Below are 24,177 nucleotides of genomic sequence, written 5' to 3'. Positions count from 1 at the left end.
GTATCTCCTGAACCCATGGTGTTTTAGCGCACAACAAACTGAGCTGTCGTTGATGTCACATTATCTTCTGAACTTATGGTGTCTTAGCGCACAACAAACTGGGCTGTTGTTGAACCTATGGTGTCTTAGCGCACAACAAACGGAGCTGTTGTTGATGTCACAGTATCTCCTGAACTGTGGTGTCTTAGCGCACAACAAACTGAGCTGTTGTTGAAGTCACAGTATCTCCTGAACCCATGGTGTCTTAGCGCACAACAAACTGAGCTGTTGTTGAACCTATGGTGTCTCAGCACACAACAAACTGAGCTGTTGTTGATGTCACAGTATCTCCTGAACCTATGGTGTCTTAGCGCACAACAAACTGAGCTGTTGTTGATGTCACAGTATCTCCTGAACCTATGGTGTCTTAGCGCACAACAAACTGAGCTGTTGTTGAACCTATGGTGTCTTAGCACACAACAAACGGAGCTGTTGTTGATGTCATAGTATCTCCTGAACCCATGGTGTCTTAGCGCACAACAAACTGAGCTGTTGTTGAACCTATGGTGTCTTAGCACACAACAAACTTTGGAGCTGTTGTTGATGTCACAGTATCTCCTGAACCTATGGTTTCTTAGCACACAACAAACTGAGCTGTTGTTGAACCTATGGTGTCTTAGCACACAACAAACTGAGCTGTTGTTGATGTCACAGTATCTCCTGAACCTATGGAGTCTTAGCGCACAACAAACTGACCTGTTGTTGATGTCACAGTATCTCCTGAAACTATGGTGTCTTAGTGCACAACAAACTGGGCTGTTGTTGAACCTATGGTGTCTTAGCGCACAACAAACTGAGCTGTTGTTGATGTCACAGTGTCTCCTCAACTTATGGTGCCTTAGCGCACAACAAACTGAGCTGTTGTTGATGTCACAGTATCTCCTGAACCCATGGTGTTTTAGCGCACAACAAACTGAGCTGTTGTTGATGTCACAGTATCTCCTGAACCTATGGTGTCTTAGTGCACAACAAACTGAGCTGTTGTTGATGTCACAGTATCTCCTGAATCTATGGTGTCTTAGCACACAACAAACTGAGCTGTTGTTGAACCTATGGTGTCTTAGCACACAACAAACTGGGCTGTTGTTGAACCTATGGTGTCACAGCGCACAACAAACTGAGCTGTTGTTGATGTCACAGTATCTCCTGAACCCATGGTGTCTTAGCGCACAACAAACTGAGCTGTCGTTGATGTCACAGTATCTCCTGACCCCTTGGTGTTTTAGCGCACAACAAACTGAGCTGTTGTTGATGTCACAGTATCTCCTGAACCTATGGTGTCTTAGTGCACAACAAACTGAGCTGTTGTTGATGTCACAGAATCTCCTGAATCTATGGTGTCTTAGCGCACAACAAACTGGGCTGATGTTGAACCTAGGGTGTCACAGCGCACAACAAACTGAGCTGTTGTTGATGTCACAGTATCTCCTGAACCCATGGTGTCTTAGCGCATAACAAACGGAGCTGTTGTTGATGTCATAGTATCTCCTGAACCCATGGTGTCTTAGCGCACAACAAACTGAGCTGTTGTTGAACCTATGGTGTCTTAGCACACAACAAACTTTGGAGCTGTTGTTGATGTCACAGTATCTCCTGAACCTATGGTTTCTTAGCACACAACAAACTGAGCTGTTGTTGAACCTATGGTGTCTTAGCACACAACAAACTGACCTGTTGTTGATGTCACAGTATCTCCTGAACCTATGGAGTCTTAGCGCACAACAAACTGACCTGTTGTTGAACCTATGGTGTCTTAGCACACAACAAACTGAGCTGTTGTTGATGTCACAGTATCTCCTGAAACTATGGTGTCTTAGTGCACAACAAACTGGGCTGTTGTTGAACCTATGGTGTCTTAGCGCACAACAAACTGAGCTGTTGTTGATGTCACAGTATATCCTGAACCTGTGGTGTCTTAGCGCACAACAAACTGAGCTGTTGTTGAAGTCACAGCATCTCCTGAACCCATGGTGTCTTAGCGCACAACAAACTGAGCTGTTGTTGAATCTATGGTGTCTTAGCACACAACAAACTGAGTTGTTGTTGATGTCACAGTATCTCCTGAACCCATGGTGTCTTAGCGTACAACAAACTGAGCTGTTGTTGAACTTATGGTGTCTTAGCACACAACAAACTGAGCTGTTGTTGATGTCACAGTATCTCATGAGCCCATGGTGTCTTAGCACACAACAAACTGAGCTGTTGTTGATGTCACAGTATCTCCTGAATCTATGGTGTCCTAGCGCACAACAAACTGAGCTGCTGTTGATGTCACAGTATCTCCTGAACCTATGGTGTCTTAGCGCACACCAAACTGAGCTGTTGTTGAACCTATGGGGTCTTAGCACACAACAAACTGAGCTGTTGTTGATATCACAGTATCTCCTGAACCCATAGTGTCTTAGCACACAACAAACTGAGCTGTTGTTGATGTCACAGTATCTCCTGAACCTATGGTGTCTTAGCGCACAACAAACTGAGCTGTTGTTGTCACAGTATCTCCTGAACCTATGGTGTCTTAGCGCACAACAAACCGAGCTGTTGTTGAACCTATGGTGTCTTAGCACACAACAAACTGAGCTGTTGTTGAGCCTATGTTGTCTTAGCACACAACAAACTGAGTTCTTGTTGAACCTATGGTGTCTTAGCGCACAACAAACTGAGCTGTTGTTGAACCTATGGTGTCTTAACGCACAACAAACTGAGCTGTTGTTGATGTCACAGTATCTCCTGAACCTATGGTGTCTTAGTGCACTACAAAGTGAGCTGTTCTTGATGTCACTGTATCTCCAGAACCTATGGTGTCTTAGCGCACAACAAACTGGGCTGTTGTTGAACCGATGGTGTCTTAGTCCACAACAAACTGAGCTATTGTTGATGTCACAGTATCTGCTGAACCTATGGTGTCTTGGCGCACAACAAACTGAGCTGTTGTTGATGTCACAGTATCTCCTGAACCCATGGTGTCTTAGCGCACAACAAACTGAGCTGTTGTTGATCTCACAGTATCTCCTGAACCTATGTTGTCTTAGCACACAACAAACTGAGCTGTTGTTGATGTCACAGTATCTCATGAACCTATGGTGTCTTAGCGCACAACAAACTGAGCTGTTGATGTCACAGTATCTCATGAACCTATGGTGTCTTAGCGCACAACAAACTGAGCTGTTGTTGATGTCACAGTATCTCCTGAACCTATGGTGTCTTAGCGCACAACAAACTGAGCTGTTGTTGGACCTATGGTGTCTTAGCACACAAACTGAGCTGTTGTTGAACCTATGGTGTCTTAGCGCAGAACAAACTGAGCTGTTGTTGATGTCACAGTATCTCCTGAGCCCATGGCGTCTTAGCGCACAACAAACTGAGCTGTTGTTGATGTCACAGTATCTCCTGAACCTATGGTGTATTAGCACACAACAAACTGAGCTGTTGTTGATGTCACAGTATCTCCTGAACCTGTGGTGTCTTAGCGCACAACAAACTGAGCTGTTGTTGAAGTCACAGTATCTCCTGAACCCATGGTGTCTTAGCACACAACAAACTGGGCTGTTGTTGAACCTATGGTGTCACAGCGCACAACAAACTGAGCTGTTGTTGATGTCACAGTATCTCCTGAACCCATGGTGTCTTAGCGCACAACAAACTGAGCTGTCGTTGATGTCACAGTATCTCCTGACCCCTTGGTGTTTTAGCGCACAACAAACTGAGCTGTTGTTGATGTCACAGTATCTCCTGAACCTATGGTGTCTTAGTGCACAACAAACTGAGCTGTTGTTGATGTCACAGAATCTCCTGAATCTATGGTGTCTTAGCGCACAACAAACTGGGCTGTTGTTGAACCTAGGGTGTCACAGCGCACAACAAACTGAGCTGTTGTTGATGTCACAGTATCTCCTGAACCCATGGTGTCTTAGCGCATAACAAACGGAGCTGTTGTTGATGTCATAGTATCTCCTGAACCCATGGTGTCTTAGCGCACAACAAACTGAGCTGTTGTTGAACCTATGGTGTCTTAGCACACAACAAACTTTGGAGCTGTTGTTGATGTCACAGTATCTCCTGAACCTATGGTTTCTTAGCACACAACAAACTGAGCTGTTGTTGAACCTATGGTGTCTTAGCACACAACAAACTGAGCTGTTGTTGATGTCACAGTATATCCTGAACCTGTGGTGTCTTAGCGCACAACAAACTGAGCTGTTGTTGAAGTCACAGCATCTCCTGAACCCATGGTGTCTTAGCGCACAACAAACTGAGCTGTTGTTGAATCTATGGTGTCTTAGCACACAACAAACTGAGTTGTTGTTGATGTCACAGTATCTCCTGAACCCATGGTGTCTTAGCGTACAACAAACTGAGCTGTTGTTGAACTTATGGTGTCTTAGCACACAACAAACTGAGCTGTTGTTGATGTCACAGTATCTCATGAGCCCATGGTGTCTTAGCACACAACAAACTGAGCTGTTGTTGATGTCACAGTATCTCCTGAATCTATGGTGTCCTAGCGCACAACAAACTGAGCTGCTGTTGATGTCACAGTATCTCCTGAACCTATGGTGTCTTAGCGCACACCAAACTGAGCTGTTGTTAAACCTATGGGGTCTTAGCACACAACAAACTGAGCTGTTGTTGATATCACAGTATCTCCTGAACCCATGGTGTCTTAGCACACAACAAACTGAGCTGTTGTTGATGTCACAGTATCTCCTGAACCTATGGTGTCTTAGCGCACAACAAACTGAGCTGTTGTTGTCACAGTATCTCCTGAACCTATGGTGTCTTAACGCACAACAAACTGAGCTGTTGTTGATGTCACAGTATCTCCTGAACCTATGGTGTCTTAGTGCACTACAAAGTGAGCTGTTCTTGATGTCACTGTATCTCCAGAACCTATGGTGTCTTAGCGCACAACAAACTGGGCTGTTGTTGAACCGATGGTGTCTTAGTCCACAACAAACTGAGCTATTGTTGATGTCACAGTATCTGCTGAACCTATGGTGTCTTGGCGCACAACAAACTGAGCTGTTGTTGATGTCACAGTATCTCCTGAACCCATGGTGTCTTAGCGCACAACAAACTGAGCTGTTGTTGATCTCACAGTATCTCCTGAACCTATGTTGTCTTAGCACACAACAAACTGAGCTGTTGTTGATGTCACAGTATCTCATGAACCTATGGTGTCTTAGCGCACAACAAACTGAGCTGTTGATGTCACAGTATCTCATGAACCTATGGTGTCTTAGCGCACAACAAACTGAGCTGTTGTTGATGTCACAGTATCTCCTGAACCTATGGTGTCTTAGCGCACAACAAACTGAGCTGTTGTTGGACCTATGGTGTCTTAGCACACAAACTGAGCTGTTGTTGAACCTATGGTGTCTTAGCGCACAACAAACTGAGCTGTTGTTGATGTCACAGTATCTCCTGAGCCCATGGCGTCTTAGCGCACAACAAACTGAGCTGTTGTTGATGTCACAGTATCTCCTGAACCTATGGTGTATTAGCACACAACAAACTGAGCTGTTGTTGATGTCACAGTATCTCCTGAACCTGTGGTGTCTTAGCGCACAACAAACTGAGCTGTTGTTGAAGTCACAGTATCTCCTGAACCCATGGTGTCTTAGCGCACAACAAACTGAGCTGTTGTTGAATCTATGGTGTCTTAGCACACAACAAACTGAGCTGTTGTTGATGTCACAGTATCTCCTGAACCCATGGTGTCTTAGCGTACAACAAACTGAGCTGTTGTTGAACTTATGGTGTCTTAGCACACAACAAACTGAGCTGTTGTTAATGTCACAGTATCTCATGAGCCCATGGTATGTTAGCACACAACCAACTGAGCTGTTGTTGATGTCACAGTATCTCCTGAATCTATGGTGTCCTAGCGCACAACAAACTGAGCTGCTGTTGATGTCACAGTATCTCCTGAACCTATGGTGTCTTAGCGCACACCAAACTGAGCTGTTGTTGAACCTATGGTGTCTTAGCACACAACAAACTGAGCTGTTGTTGATGTCACAGTATCTCCTGAACCCATGGTGTCTTAGCGCACAACAAACTGAGCTGTTGTTGAATCTATGGTGTCTTAGCACACAACAAACTGAGCTGTTGTTGATGTCACAGTATCTCCTGAACCCATGGTGTCTTAGCGTACAACAAACTGAGCTGTTGTTGAACTTATGGTGTCTTAGCACACAACAAACTGAGCTGTTGTTAATGTCACAGTATCTCATGAGCCCATGGTATGTTAGCACACAACCAACTGAGCTGTTGTTGATGTCACAGTATCTCCTGAATCTATGGTGTCCTAGCGCACAACAAACTGAGCTGCTGTTGATGTCACAGTATCTCCTGAACCCATGGTGTCTTAGCACACAACAAACTGAGCTGTTGTTGATGTCACAGTATCTCCTGAACCTATGGTGTCTTAGCACACAACAAACTGAGCTGTTGTTGATGTCACAGTATCTCATGAACCTATGGTGTCTTACCGCACAAAAAACTGAGCTGTTGATGTCACAGTATCTCATGAACCTATGGTGTCTTAGAGCACAACAAACTGAGCTGTTGTTGATGTCACAGTATCTCCTGAACCTATGGTGTCTTAGCGCACGACCAACTGAGCTGTTGTTGAACCTATGGTGTCTTAGCACACAACAAACTGAGCTGTTGTTAATGTCACAGTATCTCATGAGCCCATGGTATGTTAGCACACAACCAACTGAGCTGTTGTTGATGTCACAGTATCTCCTGAATCTATGGTGTCCTAGCGCACAACAAACTGAGCTGCTGTTGATGTCACAGTATCTCCTGAACCTATGGTGTCTTAGCGCACACCAAACTGAGCTGTTGTTGAACCTATGGTGTCTTAGCACACAACAAACTGAGCTGTTGTTGATGTCACAGTATCTCCTGAACCTATGGTGTCTTAGCGCACAACAAACTGAGCTGTTGTTGTCACAGTATCTCCTGAACCTATGGTGTCTTAGCGCACAACAAACTGAGCTGTTGTTGAGCCTATGTTGTCTTAGCACACAACAAACTGAGTTGTTGTTGAACCTGTGGTGTCTTAGCGCACAACAAACTGAGCTGTTGTTCAACCTATGGTGTCTTAACGCACAACAAACTGAGCTGTTGTTGATGTCACAGTATCTCCTGAACCTATGGTGTCTTAGTGCACTACAAACTGAGCTGTTCTTGATGTCACTGTATCTCCAGAACCTATGGTGTCTTAGTGCACAACAAACTGGGCTGTTGTTGAACCGATGGTGTCTTAGTCCACAACAAACTGAGCTATTGTTGATGTCACAGTATCTGCTGAACCTATGGTGTCTTGGCGCACAACAAACTGAGCTGTTTTTGATGTCACAGTATCTCCTGAACCCATGGTGTCTTAGCGCACAACAAACTGAGCTGTTGTTGATCTCACAGTATCTCCTGAACCTATGTTGTCTTAGCACACAACAAACTGAGCTGTTGTTGATGTCACAGTATCTCATGAACCTATGGTGTCTTAGCGCACAACAAACTGAGCTGTTGATGTCACAGTATCTCATGAACCTATGGTGTCTTAGCGCACAACAAACTGAGCTGTTGTTGATGTCACAGTATCTCCTGAACCTATGGTGTCTTAGCACACAACAAACTGAGCTGTTGTTGGACCTATGGTGTCTTAGCACACAAACTGAGCTGTTGTTGAACCTATGGTGTCTTAGCGCACAACAAACTGAGCTGTTGTTGATGTCACAGTATCTCCTGAACCCATGGTGTCTTAGCACACAACAAACTGAGCTGTTGTTGATGTCACAGTATCTCCTGAACCTATGGTGTCTTAGCACACAACAAACTGAGCTGTTGTTGATGTCACAGTATCTCATGAACCTATGGTGTCTTACCGCACAAAAAACTGAGCTGTTGATGTCACAGTATCTCATGAACCTATGGTGTCTTAGAGCACAACAAACTGAGCTGTTGTTGATGTCACAGTATCTCCTGAACCTATGGTGTCTTAGCGCACGACCAACTGAGCTGTTGTTGAACCTATGGTGTCTTAGCACACAAACTGAGCTGTTGTTGAACCTATGGTGTCTTAGAGCACAACAAACTGAGCTGTTGTTGATGTCACAGTATCTCCTGAGCCCATGGCGTCTTAGCGCACAACAAACTGAGCTGTTGTTGATGTCACAGTATCTCCTGAACCTATGGTGTCTTAGCGCACAACAAACTGAGTTGTTGTTGATGTCACAGTATCTCCTGAACCTGTGGTGTCTTAGAGCACAACAAACTGAGCTGTTGTTGAACCTATGGTGTCTTAACGCACAACAAACTGAGCTGTTGTTGATGTCACAGTATCTCCTGAACCTATGGTGTCTTAGTGCACTACAAACTGAGCTGTTCTTGATGTCACTGTATCTCCAGAACCTATGGTGTCTTAGCGCACAACAAACTGGGCTGTTGTTGAACCGATGGTGTCTTAGTCCACAACAAACTGAGCTATTGTTGATGTCACAGTATCTGCTGAACCTATGGTGTCTTGGCGCACAACAAACTGAGCTGATGTTGATGTCACAGTATCTCCTGAACCCATGGTGTCTTAGCGCACAACAAACTGAGCTGTTGTTGATCTCACAGTATCTCCTGAACCTATGTTGTCTTAGCACACAACAAACTGAGCTGTTGTTGATGTCACAGTATCTCATGAACCTATGGTGTCTTAGCGCAGAACAAACTGAGCTGTTGATGTCACAGTATCTCATGAACCTATGGTGTCTTAGCGCACAACAAACTGAGCTGTTGTTGATGTCACAGTATCTCCTGAACCTATGGTGTCTTAGCGCACAACAAACTGAGCTGTTGTTGGAACTATGGTGTCTTAGCACACAAACTGAGCTGTTGTTGAACCTATGGTGTCTTAGCGCACAACAAACTGGGCTGTTGTTGATGTCACAGTATCTCCTGAGCCCATGGCGTCTTAGCGCACAACAAACTGAGCTGTTGTTGATGTCACAGTATCTCCTGAACCTATGGTGTCTTAGCGCACAACAAACTGAGCTGTTGTTGAACCTATGGTGTCTTAGCACACAACACTCTGACCTGTTGTTGATATCACAGTATCTCCTGAACCCATGGTGTCTTAGCACACAACAAACTGAGCTGTTGTTGATGTCACAGTATCTCATGAATCTATGGTGTCTTAGCGCACAACAAACTGAGCTGTTGATGTCACAGTATCTCATGAACCTATGGTGTCTTAGCGCACAACAAACTGAGCTGTTGTTGATGTCACAGTATCTCCTGAACCTATGGTGTCTTAGCGCACAACAAACTGAGCTGTTGTTGGACCTATGGTGTCTTAGCACACAAACTGAGCTGTTGTTGAACGTATGGTGTCTTAGCACACAAAATGAGCTGTTGTTGAACCTATGGTGTCTTAGCGCACAACAAACTGAGCTGTTGTTGAACCTATGGTGTCTTAGCACACAACAAACTGAGCTGTTGTTGATATCACAGTATCTCCTGAACCCATGGTGGCTTAGCACACAACAAACTGAGCTGTTGTTGATGTCACAGTATCTCCTGAACCTATGCTGTCTTAGTGCACAACAAACTGAGCTGTTGTTGTCACAGTATCTCCTGAACCTATGGTGTCTTAGCGCACAACAAACTGAGCTGTTGTTGAACCTATGGTGTCTTAGCACACAACAAACTGAGCTGTTGTTGAGCCTATGTTGTCTTAGCACACAACAAACTGAGCTGTTGTTGAACCTATGGTGTCTTAGCGCACAACAAACTGAGCTGTTGTTGAACCTATGGTGTCTTAGCGCACTACAAACTGAGCTGCTCTTGATGTCACTGTATCTCCAGAACCTATGGTGTCTTAGCGCACAACAAACTGAGCTGTTGTTGAACCTATGGTGTCTTAGCACACAACAAACTGAGCTGTTGTTGATATCACAGTATCTCCTGAACCCATGGTGTCTTAGCACACAACAAACTGAGCTGTTGTTGATGTCACAGTATCTCCTGAACCTATGGTGTCTTAGCGCACAACAAACTGGGCTGTTGTTGAACCGATGGTTTCTTAGTCCACAACAAACTGAGCTATTGTTGATGTCACAGTATCTGCTGAACCTATGGTGTCTTGGCGCACAACAAACTGAGCTGTTGTTGAACCTATGGTCTCTTAGCACACAACAAACTGAGCTGTTGTTGATGTCACAGTATCTCCTGAACCCATGGTGTTTTAGCGCACAACAAACTGAGCTGTTGTTGATGTCACAGTATCTCCTGAACCTATGGTGTTTTAGCGAACAACAAACTGAGCTGTTGTTGGACCTATGGTGTCTTAGCACACAAAATGAGCTGTTGTTGAACCTATGGTGTCTTAGCGCACAACAAACTGAGCTGTTGTTGATGTCACAGTATCTCCTGAACCTATGGTGTCTTAGCGCACAACAAACTGAGCTGTTGTTGAACCTGTGGTGTCTTAGCATACAACAAACTGAGCTGTTGTTGATGTCACAGTATCTCCTGAACCTATGGTGTCTTAGCGCGCAACAAACTGTGCTGTTGTTGATGTCACAGTATCTCCTGAACCTATGGTGTCTTGGCGCACAACTAACTGAGCTGTTGTTGAACCTATGGTGTCTTAGCACACAACAAACTGAGCTGTTGTTGAACCTATGGTGTCTTAGCGCACAACAAACTGAGCTGTTGTTGATGTCACACTATCTCCTGAACCTATGGTGTCTTAGCGCACAACAAACTGAGCTGTTGTTGAACCTATGGTGTCTTAGCACACAACAAACGGAGCTGTTGTTGATGTCACAGTATCTCCTGAACCCATGGTGTCTTAGCGCACAACAAACTGAGCTGTTGTTGAACCTATGGTGTCTTAGCACACAACAAACTTTGGAGCTGTTGTTGATGTCACAGTATCTCCTGAACCTATGGAGTCTTAGTGCACAACAAACTGACCTGTTGTTGAACCTATGGTGTCTTAGCACACAACAAACTGAGCTGTTGTCGATGTCACAGTATCTCCTGAAACTATGGTGTCTTAGCGCACAACAAACTGGGCTGTTGTTGAACCTATGGTGTCTTAGCGCACAACAAACTGAGCTGTTGTTGATGTCACAGTATATCCTGAACCTGTGGTGTCTTAGCGCACAACAATCTGAGCTGTTGTTGAAGTCACAGTATCTCCTGAACCCATGGTGTCTTAGCGCACAACAAACTGAGCTGTTGTTGAATCTATGGTGTCTTAGCACACAACAAACTGAGCTGTTGTTGATGTCACAGTATCTCCTGAACCCATGGTGTCTTAGCGTACAACAAACTGAGCTGTTGTTGAACTTATGGTGTCTTAGCACACAACAAACTGAGCTGTTGTTGATGTCACAGTATCTCATGAGCCCATGGTGTCTTAGCACACAACAAACTGAGCTGTTGTTGATGTCACAGTATCTCCTGAATCTATGGTGTCCTAGCGCACAACAAACTGAGCTGCTGTTGATGTCACAGTATCTCCTGAACCTATGGTGTCTTAGCGCACACCAAACTGAGCTGTTGTTGAACCTATGGTGTCTTAGCACACAACAAACTGAGCTGTTGTTGATATCACAGTATCTTCTGAACCCATGGTGTCTTAGCACACAACAAACTGAGCTGTTGTTGATGTCACAGTATCTCCTGAACCTATGGTGTCTTAGCGCACAACAAACTGAGCTGTTGTTGTCACAGTATCTCCTGAACCTATGGTGTCTTAGCGCACAACAAACTGAGCTGTTGTTGAACCTATGGTGTCTTAGCACACAACAAACTGAGCTGTTGTTGAGCCTATGTTGTCTTAGCACACAACAAACTGAGTTGTTGTTGAACCTATGGTGTCTTAGCGCACAACAAACTGAGCTGTTGTTGAACCTATGGTGTCTTAACGCACAACATACTGAGCTGTTCTTGATGTCACAGTATCTCCTGAACCTATGGTGTCTTAGTGCACTACAAACTGAGCTGTTCTTGATGTCACTGTATCTCCAGAACCTATGGTGTCTTAGCGCACAACAAACTGGGCTGTTGTTGAACCGATGGTTTCTTAGTCCACAACAAACTGAGCTGTTGTTGATGTCACAGTATCTCATGAGCCCATGGTGTCTTAGCACACAACAAACTGAGCTGTTGTTGATGTCACAGTATCTCCTGAATCTATGGTGTCCTAGCGCACAACAAACTGAGCTGCTGTTGATGTCACAGTATCTCCTGAACCTATGGTGTCTTAGCGCACACCAAACTGAGCTGTTGTTGAACCTATGGTGTCTTAGCACACAACAAACTGAGCTGTTGTTGATATCACAGTATCTCCTGAACCCATGGTGTCTTAGCACACAACAAACTGAGCTGTTGTTGATGTCACAGTATCTCCTGAACCTATGGTGTCTTAGCGCACAACAAACTGAGCTGTTGTTGTCACAGTATCTCCTGAACCTATGGTGTCTTAGCGCACAACAAACTGAGCTGTTGTTGAACCTATGGTGTCTTAGCACACAACAAACTGAGCTGTTGTTGAGCCTATGTTGTCTTAGCACACAACAAACTGAGTTGTTGTTGAACCTATGGTGTCTTAGCGCACAACAAACTGAGCTGTTGTTGAACCTATGGTGTCTTAACGCACAACATACTGAGCTGTTCTTGATGTCACAGTATCTCCTGAACCTATGGTGTCTTAGTGCACTACAAACTGAGCTGTTCTTGATGTCACTGTATCTCCAGAACCTATGGTGTCTTAGCGCACAACAAACTGGGCTGTTGTTGAACCGATGGTTTCTTAGTCCACAACAAACTGAGCTATTGTTGATGTCACAGTATCTGCTGAACCTATGGTGTCTTGGCACACAACAAACTGAGCTGTTGTTGATGTCACAGTATCTCCTGAACCCATGGTGTCTTAGCGCACAACAAACTGAGCTGTTGTTGATCTCACAGTATCTCCTGAACCTATGTTGTCTTAGCACACAACAAACTGAGCTGTTGTTGATGTCACAGTATCTCATGAACCTATGGTGTCTTAGCGCACAACAAACTGAGCTGTTGATGCACAGTATCTCATGAACCTATAATGTCTTAGCGCACAACAAACTGAGCTGTTGTTGATGTCACAGTATCTCCTGAACCTATGGTGTCTTAGCGCACAACAAACTGAGCTGTTGTTGGACCTATGGTGTCTTAGCACACAAACTGAGCTGTTGTTGAACCTATGGTGTCTTAGCGCACAACAAACTGAGCAGTTGTTGATGTCACAGTATCTCATGAGCCCATGGCGTCTTAGCGCACAACAAACTGAGCTGTTGTTGATGTCACAGTATCTCCTGAACCTATGGTGTCTTAGCGCACAACAAACTGAGCTGTTGTTGAACCTATGGTGTCTTAGCACACAACAATCTGAGCTGTTGTTGAACCTATGGTGTCTTAGCACACAAACTGAGCTGTTGTTGATGTCACAGTATCTCCTGAACCTATGGTGTCTTAGCGCACAACAAACTGAGCTGTTGTTGAACCTATGGTGTCTTAGCACACAACAAACTGAGCTGTTGTTGATATCACAGTATCTCCTGAACCCATGGTGTCTTAGCACACAACAAACTGAGCTGTTGTTGATATCACAGTATCTCCTGAACCCATGGTGTCTTAGTGCACAACAAACTGAGCTGTTGTTGTCACAGTATCTCCTGAACCTATGGTGTCTTAGCGCACAACAAACTGAGCTGTTGTTGAACCTATGGTGTCTTAGCACACAACAAACTGAGCTGTTGTTGAGCCTATGTTGTCTTAGCACACAACAAACTGAGCTGTTGTTGAACCTATGGTGTCTTAGCACACAACAAACTGAGCTGTTGTTGAACCTATGGTGTCTTAGCGCACTACAAACTGAGCTGTTCTTGATGTCACTGTATCTCCAGAACCTATGGTGTCTTAGCGCACATCAAACTGAGCTGTTGTTGAACCTATGGTGTCTTAGCACACAACAAACTGAGCTGTTGTTGATATCACAGTATCTCCTGAACCCATGGTGTCTTAGCACACAACAAACTGAGCTGTTGTTGATGTCACAGTATCTCCTGAACCTATGGTGTCTTAGCGCACAACAAACTGGGCTGTTGTTGATGTCACAGTATCTCCTGAACCTATGGTGTCTTAGCGCACAACAAACTGAGCTGTTGTTGAACCTATGGTGTCTTAGCACACAACAATCTGAGCTGTTGTTGAACCTATGGTGTCTTAGCACACAAACTGAGCTGTTGTTGATGTCACAGTATCTCCTGAACCTATGGTGTCTTAGCGCACAACAAACTGAGCTGTTGTTGAACCTATGGTGTCTTAGCACACAACAAACTGAGCTGTTGTTGATATCACAGTATCTCCTGAACCCATGGTGTCTTAGCACACAACAAACTGAGCTGTTGTTGATATCACAGTATCTCCTGAACCCATGGTGTCTTAGTGCACAACAAACTGAGCTGTTGTTGTCACAGTATCTCCTGAACCTATGGTGTCTTAGCGCACAACAAACTGAGCTGTTGTTGAACCTATGGTGTCTTAGCACACAACAAACTGAGCTGTTGTTGAGCCTATGTTGTCTTAGCACACAACAAACTGAGCTGTTGTTGAACCTATGGTGTCTTAGCACACAACAAACTGAGCTGTTGTTGAACCTATGGTGTCTTAGCGCACTACAAACTGAGCTGTTCTTGATGTCACTGTATCTCCAGAACCTATGGTGTCTTAGCGCACATCAAACTGAGCTGTTGTTGAACCTATGGTGTCTTAGCACACAACAAACTGAGCTGTTGTTGATATCACAGTATCTCCTGAACCCATGGTGTCTTAGCACACAACAAACTGAGCTGTTGTTGATGTCACAGTATCTCCTGAACCTATGGTGTCTTAGCGCACAACAAACTGGGCTGTTGTTGAACCGATGGTGTCTTAGTGCACAACAAACTGAGCTATTGTTGATGCCACAGTATCTGCTGAACCTATGGTGTCTTGGCGCACAACAAACTGAGCTGTTGTTGATGTCACAGTATCTCCTGAACCCATGGTGTCTAAGCGCACAACAAACTGAGCTGTTGTTGAACCTATGGTGTCTTAGCACACAACAAACTGAGCTGTTGTTGATGTCACAGTATCTCCTGAACCCATGGTGTCTTAGCGCACAACAAACTGAGCTGTTGTTGATGTCACAGTATCTCCTGAACCCATGGTGTCTTAGAAAACAACAAACTGAGCTGTTGTTGGACCTATGGTGTCTTAGCACACAAAATGAGCTGTTGTTGAACCTATGGTGTCTTAGCGCACAACAAACTGAGCTGTTGTTGATGTCACAGTATCTCCTGAACCTATGGTGTCTTAGCGCACAACAAACTGAGCTGTTGTTGAACCTATGGTGTCTTAGCATACAACAAACTGAGCTGTTGTTGATGTCACAGTATCTCCTGAACCTATGGTGTCTTAGCGCACAACAAACTGTGCTGTTGTTGATGTCACAGTATCTCCTGAAGCTATGGTGTCTTGGCGCACAACTAACTGAGCTGTTGTTGAACCTATGGTGTCTTAGCGCACAACAAACTGAGCTGTTGTTGAACCTATGGTGTCTTAGCGCACAACAAACTGAGCTGTTGTTGATGTCACAGTATCTCATCTACCTATGTTGTCTTAGCGCACAAACTGAGCTGTCGTTGATGTCACAGTATCTCCTGAACCCATGGTGTCTTAGCGCACAACAAACTGAGTTGTTGTTGATGTTACAGTATCTCCTGAACCTATGGTGTCTTAGCGCACAACAAACTGAGCTGCTGATGAGATCTAATCCTCTGTTCTAAAATACAGGGCTGGGCTTGTCACCCCACCAAGCAGTAAAATCCAATCTGGGTTTCAGGATATCCACAAGGATTTACAGAAAGGATATATACATATATGAATTTAATTTGTCATTATTTGCACATTTATTGGTCATTGTTGAAAACCAGGCTGGATTTAACTACAAGCTTGGTTGAAGAGCTCAGCTCTGTGTACTATAAACAGTCCCTGCCACACTGTAGGGCTGCAACACCAGCTCTCACTTGATATTTCAATAGTGTATGCCTGAAATAGCCCTGGACAGTTTCCCCTCTTAGGACGAAGGCAAAGTAATGCTTTTGTGCAGCTTGTTTTAATGGTGAAAGTCTGGGTTAAGTTGTCCTCCTACTGCAGGTGGTCACAGCACGCTCAGTGAAGCTTCCAAAGACTTGTAACACGGAACATCTAACATCACCTGTATTGCAAATTTTACAAGCTTGTCTTTTAGAATGATGTTTCTTCCCTGCGCAGAAGCAGAAATGACTCCCTCGACTTTATCTACTTCTGAAAAGCCAAAATGATCCTTTCATAAGGGGGCAGTAGCTGTGACCCCTGGTCAAGAACATCAGGTCTGGTGACCGCTGGTCACCTTCGAATCCACAAGCAGAAAAATAAAGTACCAATTCCCTTCCTGTCAGACTAGGGGTCTCAAGCGCAAATGCACAAAGTAGATTCCTCGATATTTCCAGTCAATGCAACGAAGCCCATACCTTCAGAACTCTCTTCTTCTTCTGCTTCTTCCTCTTCTAAAGGAACCTGTGAAAAAAGTAAACATAATTAAAACCTAAGTTCAGAATCACAAGGCAGATATACAGTGTACATGTCTGGAGAGTCACAGCAAATAAGGATAACTCTGGAATGTTCAGTCCGTTGTTTTGTACTAATGCAGTATCCCCTGTTCAAGGGGGCAGGAGAACACCTTAGCACATGACAGACCTGTCTAAGATGAACTGAACCCAAACCCTTGAATGGTACATACCACGCCCAGTGCTGTGCAGGGCCCTTCAGGGAACAGAGACTAGCATGCTCCCTCCTACACCCAGAGCTGTGAGCTTGTCCTGCTAGGGCCCAGAGACTTGCGTGGTCCTTCCTGTGCACAAAGCCTTGAATGCTACTCCCTGCGTCCATAGACTTGTGCCATCCTTCCCTTGGCTACAGGCTTGCATGGTCCTTCCTGTGCCCAGAGCTTTGCATGGCACTTCCCAGGCCTTGAGACATGCAAGGTCCTTACAGGGAAGTGAGACTTGTATGCTTCCAGCTGTAGCCACAGCAATGCACGGCCGCCCAGGCGCCCAGGCGCCCACAGACTTGTGTGGTCATTTCAGCACCCAGAGCTTTGCATGGCACTTCCCAGGCCTTAAGACATGCAAGGTCCTTACAGGGAAGTGAGACTTGTATGCTCCCTCCTGTAGCCAGAGCAATGCAAGGCGGCCCAGGCGCCCACAGACTTGTGTGGTCATTTCAGCACCCAGAGCCTTATATGGTATGGTATTTTCCGTGCCCAGAGGCTTGTATGGCACATCTCAATGCATGAGAAGTGCATGGTCCTCACAGCATCGAGAGACTTGCATGTTCCCTCCTGTATCCAGAGCCATGCGTGATCCATCCACACCCAGAGCCTTGTATCTGTCTTCTAGAGCCCTAACCCCTGCAGAGGCGCACAGGTACATATGAAGCACCAGCTGTCTCAGCAGCCAGGGTGCGGTACACCAGCTTGGGGTCTAAGGGCTGGGTGGGGTGTGATGCTATTAATTGTTTGACCAATGACTTTGTGTTTTACCACTTGCCATATTAGTTGCTCAATGTTCACCAGCAGCACATTATGGGCCGCCGGCCTGGCTGGGACCGCCAGAATACCGCTGCGCGGTCAAAAGACCGCCGTGGGTATTCTGGGTTTCCCGCTGGGCTGGCGGGCGACCGCCAGAAGGCCGCCCGCCAGCCCAGCGGGAAACACCCTTCCATGAGGATGCCGGCTCCGAATGGAGCCGGCGGAGTGGAAGGGGTGCGACGGGTGCAGTTGCACCCGTCGCGATTTTCAGTGTCTGCATGGCAGACACTGAAAATCATGGTGGGGCCCTGTTACGGGGGCCCCTGCAGTGCCCATGCCATTGGCATGGGCACTGCAGGGGCCCCCAGGGGCCCCACAACACCCCTTACCGCCATCCTGTTCCTGGCGGCCACGACCGCCAGGAACAGGATGGCAGTAATGGGGGTCGGAATCCCCATGGCGGCGCAGCAAGCTGCGCCGCCATGGAGGATTCCCCAGGGCAGCGGAAAACCGGCGGTATACCGCCGGTTTTCCGTTTCTGACCGCGGCTGTACCGCCGCGGTCAGAATGCCCATGGGAGCACCGCCAGCCTGTTGGCGGTGCTCCCGCGGTCGTTGACCCTGGCGGTTTTTACCGCCAGGGTCAGAATGACCCCCTATATGTTTTATTCAGTTTACCCGCCTATTGGCTTTGACATGGCATTAGCTATTACATTCTGTATTCAGTTTAGCTGCCTATTGGCTTTGACATGACATTAGACATTACATTTGATATTTAGGTTAGCTGCCTATTGGCTTTAACGTGGAGTTAGACATTGCATTTGAGACATTACAAATGAGCTGTGTTTTTCCAAGCTGTGTTTTTCCACAAGATGGACCAAGCTGTTTTCTTCACACCAGACCTTAGCTGATAAGAGCACGTAGATTTTGTGTTTACCTTGCAATCCAGTCTGACAGCGAGTGAGCTCAGGACAACTGGCCACTTTCCAAGGTTATTCGGCTCTCACACTGAGTTTGCTTTTAAGGATGACTCTGGGCTACAGTGAGTTAGATTGGAATCTGCTTCACTTCAGGCTGGAGCTAGACGTCAGTTGCCAGTCTCCCGTTTGGGTGGAAAATCTCTTTCTCGCAGTTGACCGGAGTCATCAACTTACAGACCCCAGAAAGATGAAGCTGAGCTATAGGCCCTACGGTGATGAATTTGACTTTTATGCTTTGCAGTTATATTATACTATAATCACCTATATTTGCTGTGTACATTGCAACTGAGAAGTACTTTGATAGATTTTGCTTTCATTGCTGCGACTACTTTTGAATGTGTGCTTCTAATCTACTAATTTCGTCTGTCAAGAACTTGTGGGTGGGGGAGAATTAACAACAATAAAGGTCTTCTTTAAACTCAGAAGTGCATTGCAGAGAGGTTCTGTAAGCTCCGATAGGAGATAAGTGGGAAAGCAGAACATGGGGTCAGTAGATTCAAGGACAGCAGACTGTTTGGATCCCACCAGCATCATAATAACATCAATTACTGGTAGCCAGGGGAAGCAGCTGGTAATCGCTAGGTCACCCTTCGTGCCCTCTACTCTGCCTTAGTTACCCTAACCTGAGGGCCACGACAGTGTGTGGGGCTCTAACACTGCAAACGCCCCATTTAGTTAACTTTTTACTAACTGTCAATCCTCTAGCCCTCACCAGGCAAAGAGCCAGCTGTTGAGGGGATAAAGATCCAACAAAATGCCAAACTGTGATTTCAAGAGCAGTCACAGGGTACATGATGTCACTTCCACCATCCCAGGCAATCTGTCAAAAAGATGTTCATTCAAATATGGTCATGAGTGTTTGGGGCTCCTATGCATGCGCCCAATGTTTCAAGCCAATTGTTTTTATTTGCTTTTTCAGAACAGACAAAATTTAAAGAAACAAAGCGACCATCAGTGCTAGTGGCAATGAGATCAGATGTATCTATACAGCATCACTTCTACGAATCTAAAGATCACGAATGATACAGTCAATGAAGTCTCCCGCCCACAGACAGCACCCACTGTATCTCCTCCAGGACCGGAAGCAGATAAGCAGTGAGGGGGCCACATATGTCTTTCAGCCTCGATGGCGTGGTAACTCTTCGGCACACAGTTCCAACTCTTCTCTGCAGTTTGTTCGCTCTAACAGCCACTCCTGTGTGGTGGGTACGGCTGGTTTCCCCAGTGCAGAGCAACTCTCTGCTGTGCCAACAGCAGAGCCACAGCTACAAATTGACACTTTGCCGGTTGTAAGTCTTTGATCAGTCCCAGTAAACACACTCCAGGGCTACAGTCCACTGTCTCCAGCACCACAGTGGTCAGGGCCACCATAATGTGAGACCAGAATCGCCTGACAGAGGTCCAGAGCCAGGACAGATGCAAGTAACCCGCACCTGCTGCTCTAAACGCACACAATTCACATTTCCTCTTAGTCCACATCTCCATAATTTGACAGGTGTATAGTACATTTGGTGTAAGTATAAAATGCGTAAATAACAGTTAGGTGTGAGTATATTCAGTTGTGTGAGAAGGCCTACGGTCAGTCTAGCACCGCATACATTCACTCCGGTGCCGGATCCGGGGCCACCGGTCTGTCCACCTACGCCACTATACACAATTTACTGATCAAGTTCCTGTGGGTGTTGCTAGTCAGCAAGGTTTGTAAGGCACAAAGTGTAGGGGGTTACACCAAGAAATGAAGGTTAATACTTGCTCCGGACAGCTGTGGGGCGATGGTATGGGAAGGTAAACCGCGGGTGCGTCGTTGCATCAGTGATATGTCGTTTAAGGTCATGAAAGTGCCACTGGGGTAGGTATCCCCCACTGTTTTCAGCCCAGCCCGACCAAGCAGTTGCAGCAGCTCACTCCTGCATGACTGATAGGGCTGGAGGAGATTTCAGTGGGAGCGCGGGAGCACATAAAGGGACCTTGCCCGCTGAGTCCGCCAAGCGTGTTGAGTGGAGTGGATCGTGTTGATTTCTGTTCGTAACACACCCTTTTCGTTTATGCAGCAGTATACCTTGCAGAGGGATGGGAAATGCATCATCATGTTACACAGCTAAATGCGGAACATACATGCAAATCTGGTGCATTTAAGCCTCCTAGGGGTACTGAAGGGTGAGTACATCCCAGCCTATCCGTAGATGTTCCCCTGCCCACACCAATGTGATCATGGGTGCCTGAAGTGGTTTAAAAAGGTGTTGTAGCAGTGCTATTGAAGTGTTAATAAAAAGATATAGAAATGTGGGCAGTACTACCATTTTCTTAATGGTTATCTTGTCTGCTAAAGACAGCAGTAACCTGGACCAACGTTGAATATGATCCTTCAAGTGCGAGATGGCCCTGCCATAGTTGTGATGGATTACAAGTTCAGGATTGCTATAGATCCAGATACCCAAGTATTTGACAGGGTGCATACTCCACAGCCCCCCATAAATTTGAGTGGACATGCTCAGCATAAGGGGGAATACTACAGATTTCAACAAGTTATTGCTCAGGTCCGCGTATTGTTCAAATCTAATATATTCTCATATTACTAGCGCTAAGTGTGGTAGGGTCTCTTAGGTACAGTACCATATCCTCTGCATATAAGGAGATGGTAATCGGACAAAATATTGAATTTTAAATATTCAAAGACAGAAATATCGAGTTTTAAGTATTGTGATCCACAAATATCGTGATGCAGGAATATCTTTGACAAGAATATCGATTTTAGAGGTAAGTAATATTGATGCTAAAAATATCTGTGTTGTTAATATCGTAATGTTATAAATTGATTTTAAAAATATTGTTATTGTTTTTAACACAGCTCGCAAATTTGTAGTTGTTTTCTAAATTAATTTAATTGTTCATTGTTATTTTTAGTGTCGTAGCGGGTTGTGGGTTTTGTAGGGGTATACGGTGGGAACTAACTTAATTTAATAATTTAATTGATAATTATGTAAATTGTCTAATTAAAATATTTTTTCAGTTCAGTTTTAGTTGTGAGTTTTGTAGGGGTATAGGGTGGGAAGTAATTTAAATATAATAAATTAATAAATATTTTTTAATTATTATTCATGATTTAATTGATAATTAATTATGTAAATTCTGTAATTCATTTTTTTTTATTTTTGTTTAAGATGCGGGTTCTGAGTTTTATAGGGGTATAGGGAGGGAAGTGATTCAATTATAATTAATTAGTAATTAACTTTCAATTAATATTAATTATTTAATTGATAATTTATGTAAATTCTCAAGTTATGTTTTAGGTGCGGGTAGTGGGGCTTTTATGGGTACAGGGTGGGAAGTAAATTAATTATAATTATTAATAATGTAAATTGTGAAATTATGATTTATTTAGATTATATTTTAAGTATGTGTTGTGTATTTAGAGCTACGGGGTTTGAAGTAAATTAATAAATAAATTATGTATAATTAATTATCACTACTATTTATTTTTTAATTGATAATTATGTTAAGTTATATTTTAGGTGTGTGTTGTTTTTGTTTAGTTTGTACAGTAATGAAGGGAAGAAATGTAAGTAATCATAATTTTTTTAAAAAGGTAATTTTTTTGTATTCTTATTATTTCATAGTTTAACTTGTGTTATACTTTCTTTAAGTAGTAGACTTTATTCGGTATGAAATAATTCAGCCCTTAGATCACATAGACAACAATAAATAGACCATAATAGCAATAAAACAATATTATAACAATAATCATAAAATTAAAAACAAATAAAACCTCGTTACCAAGGATAACAATCTAAAAAGTTCTTTAAGAAACTCTAAATTACTGCGCCAAGTAATGGCTCCCCTCAGGAACAATCCCAACCCCCTCCACACCAATGCAACTGAAGCCATTTCCAGCCACATAAAAGCAGGACGATATTGTACAAAACACTTTGGCCTCAACAGGGTTAATACAAAACAACTTCTAAAAGGTGCATAAAAGACACAGAATAATGTAAAATGGGACAAGGTCTGCAGCGACACCCCGTCACAAGGACAAGGTCTGATAGATTTTTCACCATACTGGCCTAGCGGGAAACAAAGATTACTTCTAAAAATCCCCAAGCAAAATCGAGTGATGAGAGTCCTTTCCCTCAAATCATTTATCGCTAAGAGATAGGGCTCAGGACCCGCCCCCATCTTTAACATAACAAAATCCCTAACCGATTGTTTCCCTAGTTCTTTATTATTATTACTTTTTAATTGTTGGCTGTTATGTTTGTGGGAATATAGTGTGGTATTTTAATTATGTTAATAATATTTCTGTTAATTGATAATTGTTAACATTTGTAATAGTTTTTTAAATTTTTTGTTAAAATGAAGACACTTAGGGGCTAGTTACGAGTTCGGCGGTTGAACCGCACAAACTCCATATATGGCAGTACTGAAATTACTGTCAAGCCGGCAGCCTCACCATCATCATATTAGGATGTTTCCATCAGGCTGACCGGAGAAAACGTTGTATTACGACTTTCCCGCCGATCAGCCCGGTGGAAACAAAGCAGCTGCATTGGCTTCGGCTCCCTCAGTGAGTTAAGGCCAATGCCGTCGCACACAGCACCACCGGAAAGCGCACTGTCTGCTAAAGCATTCCAAGGGTACTGACAGAGGGGCTCCCACATTTCCCACGCCATGGTCACAGGGACTGCAGGGGCCCCCCTGTGGACCCCAAATCTCCCTTTCCGCCATCCTTTTCATGGCGGGGACCCTGCCATGAAAAGCCCGGAGGAAAGGAAAGTCGTGATTAGAACGTCTGTGACGAACTCAGCATCACCGTGCTGACCAAGACCAGATCCCTGATCCCGTCAGAAGTGGTGGTCTCCAGGATAGTAATCTGGCTGTTGGGCCACCAGGATTGCGGTAGTGCGACCACCATTGCGGCTTTCTCGTAATCATGCCCTTAATTTTAATAATTAGAATTTTATATTTTGGGGTATTTAATAGAGTTGTTAAAATATGGTGTTTGCTTGAAGTGAAGTATTCTCTTTGTACTGTGCCAGTGAATGAGGTGGGAATAGTACATTTTACCTCTTCTAAGTCCAAACCTTTCCCTACTGTTGCACTAATTGGAGTGGGAATAGCAAATTTAACTTCTCTTTCGTCCAACTGTTTCCCTACTGTTGCACCGAAAAGAGTCCCTACTGTCGCACTAAGTGGAGTGGGAATAGCAAATGTAACTTCTCTTTCGTCCAACAGTTTCCCTACTGTTGCACCGAATAGAGTGGGAATAGTAAATTTTACCCCTCCTTAGTCCAACTTTTTATCCACTGTTGCACTTACTGAAGTGGAAAAAGTAAATTTAACCATTCCTGAGTCCAACAGTTTCCCTACTGTTGCAAACACTGAAATGGGAATAGTAAAATTAACCTCTCCTGAATGCAACAGTTTCCCTAGTATTTTACACACTCTGGAGTGGGAATAGTAAACTTTACTCTTAAGTCCAACAATTTCCCTACTGTTG

The 24,177-nt window shown here is 44.4% G+C and overlaps 1 protein-coding gene across 1 annotated transcript in view; it reads right to left on the bottom strand.

Annotated features, from left to right (window-relative positions):
- The window catches only part of CACNA1F (calcium voltage-gated channel subunit alpha1 F), a 1,139,147-nt gene that overhangs the window by 657,853 nt on the left and 457,117 nt on the right, over nt 1–24,177 (bottom strand). Inside the window, exon 19 of the mRNA XM_069209307.1 lies at nt 16,647–16,692. Within this exon, the coding sequence (XP_069065408.1) occupies nt 16,647–16,692 (46 nt within the window). The remainder of the gene's footprint in view (nt 1–16,646; nt 16,693–24,177) is intronic.

This window comes from Pleurodeles waltl, chromosome 10, assembly GCF_031143425.1.
Source record: "Pleurodeles waltl isolate 20211129_DDA chromosome 10, aPleWal1.hap1.20221129, whole genome shotgun sequence".
Taxonomy (NCBI): domain Eukaryota; kingdom Metazoa; phylum Chordata; class Amphibia; order Caudata; family Salamandridae; genus Pleurodeles; species Pleurodeles waltl.
This window is presented reverse-complemented; position numbering and strand designations above follow the sequence as displayed.